The sequence below is a fragment of the Protomyctophum parallelum genome (assembly GCF_964188405.1).
Source record: "Protomyctophum parallelum genome assembly, chromosome: 8".
NCBI classification, from domain to species: Eukaryota; Metazoa; Chordata; class Actinopteri; order Myctophiformes; family Myctophidae; genus Protomyctophum; species Protomyctophum parallelum.
Genome location: NC_139703.1, coordinates 43,130,385 through 43,142,786, shown reverse-complemented (window position 1 = coordinate 43,142,786; position 12,402 = coordinate 43,130,385). Strand labels below are relative to the sequence as shown.

Below are 12,402 nucleotides of genomic sequence, written 5' to 3'. Positions count from 1 at the left end.
AATGGACAAGATTATTATAACCTTTGAAGGAGATCATATCGACATCGGCAATATCGGTTATCTGCCATAACAGCAATTAATTATAGCAGCAATTATTATCGATATCGGCCAAAAATGTCTCATCGGACCACACCCCTAATTGAAGTATCAATACTGCAATGTTGAAATACTCCGTTACAAGTAAAAGTCCAGAATACAAAATGTACAAAATGTAAGTATTGGCATCAAAATGTACTTAAAGTACCAAAAGTAAAAGTATGCATTGTGCAGAATGTCCCATTTCAAGTTTTTAAATTTCCCCCTCTCTCCTGGCAACAGTGCCAGGTGGTTGAAAATACATCAGTTTTGAGTTGTTTTTTTTTTTGTTTTTTTTTAAGATATTTTTTTGCGGCTTACGCCTTTTATTGATTTTTGAAGGGACAGACAGTAGGCTGACAGGAAACGGGAGAGAGATGGGGGGATGACATGCAGTAAAGGCCGTGTCGGGTCCGGGAGTCGAACCCGCGGCACACTGCGACTGGATCACCAGTCCGGTGCCCAGACCGTTACGCTACGGCCTGGGCCATGAGTTTTGATACTAATTGCAAATACTGGGTCACAAAATGTATCACAATACAAACACAAAATACTGCTCTGAGAATGAATTTGAGATACAAATATGTATTTGGAAAATACATATTTGTATTTTCCAATATAATATAATGACATGCATGATACAAGTAGAGTGTTGTTCATGGTGTTTGGAGGAGGCAGCCAAAATGTTTACCACTGTGTGTGAGAGCACAGGGTAGACAAGAACTATGGCATGAGACAGTTGAGACTCAATGCACAAACCTACACAGAGCTGCCTCGAGTCTACGCCATACTTCACGACACCAGGATAGATATACTGACCATGATACTGACACCTGCATACTGAACAGTCTAACAGGATATTTACCATGCAGGGCAGGCTACTGACACCAGGAGACTGACCAGGATACTGACAGCAGGATACTGATTAGGATACTCTCTCACTCACTCTCACTCTCACTCTCTCTCTCTCACACACACACACACACACACACACACACACACACACACAGCCTAGTTACTGTAGAACCAACCACCAGTCCAATAGTTGCAAGCTCATGTAGTAAAAAAATAAACACCCCCCCACGTGCACACATGCACACACACATGCGCGCTGCGTTCATGTGTAGTGTGTGTTGCTACATGCTAGGATAATGTTACTATTATTGATTGATTGATTGATTGATTGATTGAAAATTGTATTAACAGTTACAGTACAGTTCAACGAAAGTACAGGTCAATACAAAATCTGCTAAGAGGATGAAACCAGAAGAAGCACTAAGATTTGTTTACATAAGGGTCCACCATTTTCAATTCATCAGAGATAGCCTATTGATTGCTACTACATTAGTTAATGACTTGACCACTGACCAAGTGTTGTGCCACCATTTCCACTCACGGCTCACCTATATTTCCACACAATTCCTGGAGATAATTATTTCCATCACATCAGCCAGCCCAGTTCCTTATAACTAAACTCTATGGCCAGTTCCCTGTTATTATTGTCATAGGAGGCCTTTGCTATGTTTCACCAGTTTCAATTGAAACGGGCCTCCACCTTCCAAGCTCCAACTGACGTCACTGACCGCCAGGAGTTCCGCACCCATGACAGTTATAAGAAGTATTCGCCTCTGGTCCTAGTTATTGTTTATACGTGGTTTTGGTCTCGTCTAATCTAGTTTTACACACACACACACACACACACACACACACTGTACAGCATTATTTTTGCAATGTCTTATCAAGGGTAACTCAGGACAGAAACATATTATTGCCCACAACAATAATTATTACAGGAATGACAGACTTTCATTTAGCTTGTATTTCCTGAAGATGCAGGATTCCATATAGCTTTTTATTAATACAATTCAATTAAGTGAATAAAAATATATATACAATGTTTTGATCTCCGTGATACATCTGAGAAATAACATAAACTGTAGGGAAATAGGATGGATGTACACATCGTAATGATAAGTGCATTGTTACAGAATTGCTAAAGGGCTTGATAATTGATATACTTTATTGCGCACTTCTACCCGCTGTAAAATATCAGATCGACAAGCTCACAACGTGACACAATGTGGCATGTTGTGAGCTTGCAGATCTGCTATTTTCAGTGTGTGACATCCGGCATGCAACCAAAAGTTACAACTGCTGTCACTATAACTAACAGGAGATGAGCAGGGGGTTGGTACTGGGGGGCTGGTGAGGGGCTACCTTCATCCCTCCACTCTCTCCTCCTCCTCCTTCATCTCGCAGCAGCTCACTGGAGGACAGCTGGACACAGAGTGCATCAGCCACCTGGAGCAGCCAGGAGGGGCCTGGATGAGAGCATTGGAAGACAGAGAGGAAGAGAGAAAGACAGCCCGAAAGAATAAGTGAAATAAGTTAATAAAGTAGAGATTGATTGACGAAAGACAGACAGACAGACAGACAGACAGACAGACAGACAGACAGACAGACAGACAGACAGACAGACAGACAGATTCCTGTAAAGCCTACCATTCCCATGGCTGCTACACATATCCAGAGTGTCTATCAGGATCTTCCCCAAAGCTCTACGAGATACATTCTAGAGAGAGAGCAAAGGAGAGAGAGAGAGAGAGAGAGAGAGGGAGAGGGAGAGGGAGAGAGAGAGAAAGAAGTGTGAAAAAGGATATAAACAGGCCCTGTATATCCCACCCTGTTTAACAGATTAAAGGATATAAACAGGCCCTGTATATCCCACCATGCTTAACAGGTTGAGTTGACAGATAGACAGACATATCCATATCAGTATAATATACATAAACACTGGGTGGCACTTGAGTAATGAAACTGATACAGTATATTAATGTGTTTATCTGTGTGCGCACAATACATTGTTGTTCTTTCAAGTTTATCAGGCAAGGTCCGTAAAAGAAAGCACGCCCTGAAGGCAACCCGCAGGCACTGTGGGGCTGAAAGTGATACCTGATGTTGTGAAGACTCTCAGTGTGCGCGCCCGTGTTAGGATAATACTAGTCTTCACAGCTTAATTTATGGAGGTCTATTTGTATGTGTGTGTGCATACCTTGTTGCGTAGCTCCAGCAAGAGCGAGAGGGCGTCAGTGAGTTTCTCTTCTAGCAAAGATAGATGGACTCTCTCTGTCGCCCCCAATTTACCCTTCTCCTCCTCAGGCCACTGGCAAATGAGAGGTGCATTGGGATGAGGTAAGACTGATTGTCACACATCCCACTAATAAGCAAAGTATATTACTTATAATAATAATATACACCGACCACATGCACACCGGCCCTGTGGCCCTGTGTCCGCAACATGTGTTAGGTTAAATGCCTGCACCCGTTCAAACTTCAAGGCGACTGGCCCCTTTCCTGTGCTTTTTTTTCTGCAAACTGCTAATAAAGTACAATTTACAATTTAGGCATTTAGCAGACGCTCTTAATTCAATCATATTCAATCAATCAGAAAGGGTATACGGTCCTATCTTACCCCTTATCGCTAAACTTATCAGCCATATTCTACTATTCTGAAAAACATTTTAAAATAGTTCAACTATCCAATCTACATCGGCATGTTGTGAGCTTGTAGATTGGCTTTTTGAACTATTTAAAGTAGTTTTTCTATACAATAGTAAAAAAGAAAATGGCATAAACGTTTAGGGATAAGAGGTAACGTGGCGCGCAAGATAGGGCTTGGCCTCTCAACCACCTTCTCTCTCTCACTCTCTCCCCCTCTCTCCCTCTTAGTCTCTCCCCCTCTCTCTCTCTCCCTCTCTCTCTCTCACCTACCTTCTTCTGTCCACAGCTCCTGCTGACAGCTGTCTGCTTTGGTCCCTTCCAGCTGGAAGCCCTGGTCTCCTCAGTAATGGCAGGATGGAGGCTGTTGTCATGGAGACAGCCCTGAGGCATCATCATAACAGTGGGTCTCTGGCAGCTGCATGGGGGAAGAAGAAGAAGAATACAAGTTAGGTTAGGTTAAGGTTAGATTTAGATTTAGATTTAGGATAAACGAACATTTGAGTCAGGTTTTTTTTAGGGAATGAATCTCGCCAAAACACCAATTGACCTTGTTTGTCGGTCTTCACTCCATCGTGTTTGTGTGAGGAATACTGTGAGGGCTGTGATCCCAGCCCCACAGTGAGATAAGACTCCTCTAACCCACATTCACATTTGCATTCTACTCTAAGCTCTAGTATTGACATTTGCAATGATTATATTATATTATAATGCATAAAACACAATCAGTATTTGAAAATGGCTTGTTGACAATATGCACTGTACTAATGTTCTGTTCTTTATTTACACACACATATGGGGCAGGGGGTGGAGTCAGGTCTGATGCATTGGACCATACCAACATACTTGATTGAGAAGGGGGGAATTGGGAATTGTTTAGGGATTCCGGTTGGCTCTAATTTCTGTCCACCCCTTTGTGTATTTATTGGTTTGGTCCACCACTATATAAGTCTCCCTCATGTGTCATTTGATTTTGAACAGGTCTGTTGGTTGAGTTCATTTCCTGTTTGGTTCCACATTATTTTCATTTACGTTATTTTCATTTAAGTTATGTTATGTTGACCTCAAGGGTCCTACCACTTCAGTTGCTGAAACTTTTGTTAATTATTTGTTACTTTTGACATAAAAACAAACTGAGTTTGAAAACCTGTGTCATCAGCTTTGACTGCTCGGTCGCTCACAATACACCATAATGTGAGGAAGAAATACCTCCTTAAACTTATTCCAGTAAGAAAAAGACCTTGGTCAAGCCTGGATACAAATCTGTGTGTCTGTGTGTGTGTGTGTGTGTGTGTGTCGTGTGTGTGTGTGTGTGTGTGTGTGTGTGTGTGTGTGTGTGTGTGTGTGTGTGTGTGTGTGTGTGTGTGTGTGTGTGTGTGTGTGTGTGTGTGTGTGTGTGTGTGCGTGTGTGTGTGCGTGCGTGCGTGCGTGCGTGCGTGCGTGAGTTTCATTGTCCCATAAGGAGCTAACCCTTTGCCACAGCCATGCAGTCGGCTGATGAGCTTCTTCACCTCCATCAGGCAGCATTCTGCTTCTTCTCTCCCCCGGTGCATTTGTCCCTCCTCCTCCTCCTCTTCATCCGAGGCTGCCTTTCCCTCCACTGCCCTCTGTAGGCACTCTGCATCTAGAACACAGTTCCAATAGAAGAATCACAATCAGCTTGTTTGTCACATCACAGCATTGCACGTGTAAATTGTGTGTGATTTTGTATAGTTTTCAGTTAACGGAAAAGAATAGAGATAGGAAGACGATAAGGCAAATATCCAACAATGTATACATGTTTTTGTTATGATATTAGGTTAACGTCTACAATTTAGTCTTATCCAGAGCGAGACTGATCAGAATAAGCAGAGTAAACATGAACTCTAGCTAGTCAATAAACAACAAGCTAAATAATAATCACGTAAATTGAGGGCAGAGAGAACAGTGTACTGCCTCACTTACTGTGAATATATGTTGTAAACATATTAAATATGTTGTTACACACACAGAGCATCAATGGTGATAATCTACTACACAAAGAGCTGATAGTTTGAACCATCTGAACCATCAATGCTGATAGTTTGTAGCAAAACGTCATTCGTAAACGTGACTTCCCAAGCGCATGCCCTCAACCAACCTGTTGGACTAGCTGACTGTCAACAAGGACACAAGCCCCTGCAAGCTGCTTCACACCCACAAACACTGCCAATTCTGTTCATTGGAGTGCCTGGCCAAGCCGGAGGCACCACTGCTCGGAAGCACAGCCAGGCCTCTGTGGTGATGTGTGAGTGATTTATCTCTACACCCCCAGACATCCACACGCACGAGAAATTGTTTGATACATTCCATCCATACCATACCTGGATTATGGACATGCAGAAGAAGGGCAGGTGTGGTGTGCCAAAGAGGAAGAATGACATTCCTCGTCTTCCTGTTTACTGTAAATTGGTTGCATAACTGGTAAGATTTGGCGTGTGTGTGTGTGATGTTGACTGTGTGCATATCACACTGAGAGCCTGTCACTAAGGGAGAGTTCCAGAGAAACTATCAAGCGGGAGAGTTACAGAGAAACTCTCAAGCAATTTGATGGATCTGTTCCTTCTAACTATTCTGTGTGATTCTGTCATCATAGGATTCTGTCATCCCCGAACCCACCTCACCCCTGCCCACTTTGACAGGCTGGAATGGCTTAGGGTTGATGACAGAATACAGCATCTTGCCATCTTGGTCCACAAGATTCGATACACCACAATTGTGCAATTGTTTCCCTTCCGTCTTATTTAGATGTAGCGCCCACTCCATGTGGAACCCGCCCCTTGTCTTTTGATTCGCATTTCATTTGAAACGCAACGCACTGGGCCACGCCCCTGCTGCACAGGATCTGAGGCCAATTTTCCTAGACTAACTGGACACTAGCACATCAACCATGATCCTGTTGATTCAAGCACTATTACACAGTAATCATATTATTACTGTATAGGTTACATCTGGCGTTTGTTTAATGGATGTTACGTATGTGTACAGATAACAATGGTAACAGTGTTGCACCCTGGCTCTGTTTACTCTATTCCTGCAGACATTCAGTACTACTGTTAAGTACGTTATATTGAACACAATTTAGATACAACTCTTCACCTCGTCCTGTCATCGAGCTCTCGCTCTATTGGTGCAGTGATTCGTCCCTTCTCTTGCCAGCCACTCACCTGTGCTGCAGGCGTCCTCTGCTCCCACTGGGAACGAGGGCTGAGGGGTGGTGTCCACCATGCAGGTACAAAGGGATCTGAGTGGGTCATAGGTCAGACAGAAAGTTTTACCCCAGTTTCACATGCCTAAAATATATTCTCTCTTTTACTTGCTCACACAGACACAAGCACATACAAACATACATCAGTATGTTACATTGTTGGTTACATATAGTCTATATAGACTATATCTGAGATATCCACGTGTACACACACACACACACACACACACACACACACACACACACACACACACACACACACACACACACACATTTAACATCTTTATTTGCATTAACATTTTACAAGGAATTTCTTGAACACAAACAATAGTGGATGCGCAAGCTTGAAAGAAACTCTACAACAAGTGCTTCAGGATACAGATCACGGGTACAGAAAGCATCGCCTTCTCCATATATGGCACACACACACACACAGACACAAACACACACAGTCTTGCGTTTAGGGATCGATTGAGATTGGAGACGCAACGCCCCGTCACCACCAGCTATGGGACGTAAAATCTGATCACCGTTTTGCTCGGTTACAAGCAGGATTTTCAAACCTCCATAAGTCGGAATCCAGGAGAGCTGTCATTGGTGGATCTTCTGCCATCTAAAATTGGGATGTAATTTGTGACTTTGCACCGCGTCACTCCCGACATGTAAATGCTTCTGACGAGAGGTAAACAGGGTGTGGTTGTGCCAATGATACTAAAGTGTGTGTAGTGAGTGTGTGTGGGGGCACTGGATGGTGGCACTGGGAACTATATAAATGCTAATAGCTAGCTGGCACAGAAATTAACTTTTTGGCAACATATAGCTAGAATTGCAGATCTACAAGAAGCTTAGCGTGTTGTGATGCGACACGCTGTGTGCGTGTAGATCAATTGTGGTTTTAGGCTTGCGGCTACGGCAGCCTAATTGTAAAATATTGCTTTGCGCTGTGACGCTGTCCTGATGCTAGTAGAGGTCACACTGCAGTTGACCCAGTGGCCTAGTGGCTGTAGAGATACTGTATTCCATGACGAAGATTTTGCAGGTCGATCCCTTCAGTACAACTGCAGAAACGTCTTGTCAATGTGTCCCTGTCCAAGACAATGAATGAACCTTTGCATAATGCATACGCACTCACTGCAAGCTACTCTACCATAATGATTAAAGGTAAACAATGTACTAGAAACTAGAATCCTCCTGTGCAGTGTTATGTTATGATAGCTGGTTGTATATTAACCCAACTGCTTTCACCGCACTCCCATTAATGTAATTTAATCCACCTGTGGCTGAGCTTTGACTTACAAACCAGCAGGGCGTAGAGTCAAATCATGTGGAAAACCATGCACGGACACACACAGTGCATTTTCCTACTGCAACTGCAACACGCACACAGGCATGCTCATACACACACACACACACACCCACATTACCTCTTTTGGTGTAGCTCAGTCTCCAGTTGTTTGACCCTGGCCTCCAGCACTGGGACAGAATGTGCCAGTTCCTGGATCTGTCGAACTCTCTGGAGGCCCTGTCTGAGAGCTTCTCTGGCCTCCTCTGCTCGTCTCCTGACCCACACACACACACATAATGGTAAATGGTGCATTTATATAGCGCCTTTTATCCAAGGCGCTTTACATACATTAATGCATTACATTCACCCATTCACATTCATACACCAATTGCGGCGGAAGCCATACACATCGGGAGCAATTTGGGGTTCAATGTCTTGCGCAAGGACACTTCGACATGTAGACAGGAGGAGGCGGGATTCGAACCGCCGACCCATGGATCATTGGACGACCTGCTCTACCTCCTGAGCCACAGTCGCACGCACGCACTGGTGCGGATAATAATAATAGAAAATATAGATGCAAGCAGCTAGGGTCAAGGCCAAAAAGAAAAAATCACACTTGTGTGAAGTGAGGGGCGCTCTTATCATCATACATCTGTCAATGTTGTAGTCCGCGATTTCTTTGAAAAAAAGGATTGAGCAAATCATAACGATTTACTCATCGGGAGAACTAAAGGGCAGAGGTCGTTTGACGAGTGTGCAAATCAGTTCCTGAGGGATCCTCACGGCCCTCTACCAAATTGCCGAATTTCGTGAAGAACGATAGCACAGAACTGCCAAAACTGCTAAAATTGCGGAATTGTCACAGTAACAATAACGGGTCTACGCCCTTTGACTTGACCCCTAATTAAGAAATTACACACTAACCAACCTGATTCCAGTATTTTCTTTACGCAGTGCGCACTCCACCCTCTCACGCCTGTGGGCCTCCTGATAAGCCCAGCACAGCTCCTCCTCCAGGCGATGGTTATATTTGATTGCTTCCTCCAGCTGTCCGTCGCGTGAGGAACGTATCAGCTTCAGCTCCCGGAGAAGTGGGTCCCTGCTGGCATCACACCTCTGAGACGCTGTCCTCGCCACTTCTCCTCCTACCCCTCTTCTTCGTCCTTGGGAAGCCAGAGACACTTTGGTACTGTTTCCCACAGTACAAGGGGACTTGGAATGGGGGGCTGTGCTTAAGGGGGTAAAGTCTGAGGAGGTAGAGCAGGTGTAGTTGAGGTCATTACAGGCCCTCTCCTGTCTGAGCGCCACCTCCAGGGCCAGGCAGCGAGCATCGCTGCCCTGAAGCGCAGAGCGCAGGTCCTCAACCAGCTCCCTCAGAGCTGCTGCCTCCTCAGGAACTAGAGAGGAGAGGAGAGAAAGGGAGAGGATATGAGGAAAGGGGAGGGGAGGAAAAGGTTCAAGGTGTTTATTGTCACACAGATGTACAGGTACAGCATTTTGAAAAACTTACGTTGGGTGATGCTCCACAACACACATAAGTAAAATAGTAAATAATTAAATAATGATACTAAGTATAAAAGTTTAAAAAAGTTTAAAGAACTCAGATCAGTATACAAGGCCGTAATACCACGGAATGTTCAATGTTTTAAGCTTGTTAAGCAGTCTTACAGCCTGGGGGAGAAAACTGTTCTTCAGTCTCCTTGTGTTGGCTTTGATACTCTGGTACCTCTTCCCCGAGGGACCTATGTGACCATTTAAATATTGGATATAATGCTACTCACTCTAGCTATTTTCTTTTTTATCTCAGATATAGCCTGCTTTATTCATGCCAGGATAGTATACACCAGTAAAACGTGGATGGCTATAGGTTGTGTGTGTGTGTGTGTGTGTGTGTGTGTGTGTGTGTGTGTGTGTGTGTGTGTGTGTGTGTGTGTGTGTGTGTGTGTGCGTGTGCGCGCGCGCGGGCTCGTGCGCGCGTGTGTGTACATCAAATGACACATCCTCTATGAAGTATGAACTACTATAGGCTTTTATAGATTTACACTCGTTACTAATGCCTCTAAATTCCATACCACTCTCTTTATCCTCGGCGGCAGCCTTATGGTTCCTTTTTGTCACAGTTCGCACACTTGTCTGGTCCTTGTTGGTAAGATTGAAACTGACACATTTCCTCCGTCTGAAGCGTGGCCACCGGAGACGGATCTCGCGTTCCACAAGCTCAGTCTCTTCGGAAACAGGCAGGCGCAGAAGTGCACTACTCTCCCCGGCGACATTACGCGCGGCACGCACACGAAAGAACCCGCAGAGTCGCGAGTGAAAGTCTTTGAAGGATAGCTGGCAAGGAAGCCCCGCATACACATCCTGGAACTCGTGTATATCTTCTCTCTGTGCGTCTGTCGTTCTGCCCTCTCCATCTAGTCCCAGCACTGCGCAGAGAACGGTGAAATCCTCCGCCGACACGGCGTCTTCCTGGTTGGGGTAAGCCAGGTGGTGGAAAACCTCTTGGAGATATTGGTCTATTCCTGTCGCCAGCACGACGATTTCGTTCTCTACGCCGGGCTGTGGGGAGTGGTGATGGGCGAGTGCGCTCCGCAGCCACTCGCTTTTACGCGCTGCCCGTGGAGGACAAGGTTGTAGCATAGCTGCTGGAAGTTCCACTACGCCTCGCTTCATGTTGCGTTTAAAGCTAATTTGGTCTTATATGTTACGGGGTCAAATTTCGAAAGTTTTCTAGATGTATCCCTAAGTGATGTTTAGTAAAAAGGTAACATAATGGGTAAGAAGAAAACAATTGCAGCTGAAAGCAGCTGCTGGTGGGCGTCCCACAAAAAAAATCTATTCTACTTGGATGATTCTTGCAACAAAGCCCCGGCTGAGGGCTGAAGTCTTCTGACGAATAGCCCAAGAGAAACCCAATCCCGGCTCCACCCTTTCTGAAAGTGACATTAGTAGCCTACACGTTCGTAATTGTGCCACTAGAGTGCCCTTTCTCATCAATGCGATGCAGTGGCACAAACAAACACAAAAGAAGGGTCCAAATGAGTCATGAGGTCTCAGTTTCATCTTTACAGCAATTTACCTCAAGTGTGTCTGAGTCAGCTCTGCCAGCAAAAACATAATGGGACATCAGATACAAAACCTGACACCCAACACCTAACAAGTGCAGTCACCCACCTCTCTCGCCAATGGGCTGCCATGCATTTACGGCACATACCTTCACTCACAGGTTAAATGCTAATCTCTTTTCTACCTCTTTTTAAGAAACCTCTGGCCTCATATAGCGGAAATACCTTTCTTCTCCACACCTTAGTTCAGCTACCTGACACTCAAAACAAAGACAGCGACCATAATAAGTTCACATACTCTCCTACGCGCCAGCACACATCAGAATTAGGAATGCCTCACCACACTGCACTTAGTTACTTACTCCAACACAAACACAACACACACACACACACACACACACACACACACACACACACACACATGTACATACTCACACAAGCATGCATGTGACATGTCATGTGCACGCACAGGCACACACATGCACATACATACTCACACAAGCATGCATGTGACATGTACATCAATGCACATATACTTACACAAGCATGCATGTGACATGTACATGTGCATGCACGCATGTGTGCATGCGCTCGCACACACGCACGCACACACACACACACAGTCACAAACACACACACACACACACACACACACACTGACACACATGCCTATTCACCCCAAGGATAATTCACTGGACAGTAGTTGAGTCATATAAGGCACATGCAGTCAGAGGAAAAGCTTGTACAGTTTAGTCTTTCTGTTGATAAGATTAACCTAATCTTCACGCGCGGTGAGTTTCATGTCCCACTTTGATTCTGCGGGGTTTCTTATTTAGGCTTCAGGGCTATCATGAGTACACACAGGCAGACATACAAAGGTACTATTGACTGTGACCTATTTCATGGACATGTCAAGGCATGTACAACTAGTGGCTATATTCTGGTGGAATCCCCCAGGACTTTCCTGTGGTTCCTGTCCAAGGAATACTCTCGGATATGATAATCAATCAAAGGTACATGAATTAGTCTACTGTGTTTAGGCATTAGGGACAGGAGAACTTTTACCGCATGTGGAAATGTAGCCTACTGTCAGTACTGTGTGTCCGTGTGTGTCACTCACGCACGCACGCACACGTGCACACATGCACACACGTCTCACACACACACACACACACACACACACACACACACACACACACACACACACACACACACACACTACTATGCGCATTCAGGAGGGCCTTTTAGTG

At 44.8% G+C, this 12,402-nt stretch overlaps 1 protein-coding gene across 1 annotated transcript; it reads right to left on the bottom strand.

Annotated features, from left to right (window-relative positions):
- Positions 1-2,201: 2,201 nt before the first annotated feature.
- Positions 2,202-10,845, bottom strand: LOC310862517 (EF-hand and coiled-coil domain-containing protein 1). The gene is made up of 9 exons (XM_083770454.1): positions 10,160-10,845; positions 9,016-9,484; positions 8,224-8,358; positions 6,759-6,835; positions 5,044-5,197; positions 3,847-3,991; positions 3,128-3,238; positions 2,578-2,647; positions 2,202-2,396 (listed from the first exon to the last, which is right to left on the bottom strand). The coding sequence occupies exons 1-9, from the start codon at positions 10,758-10,760 to the stop codon at positions 2,242-2,244; spliced, it is 1,917 nt and encodes a 638-aa protein (XP_083626580.1). The 5' UTR covers positions 10,761-10,845; the 3' UTR covers positions 2,202-2,241.
- Between the last annotated feature and the right edge of the window lie 1,557 nt (positions 10,846-12,402).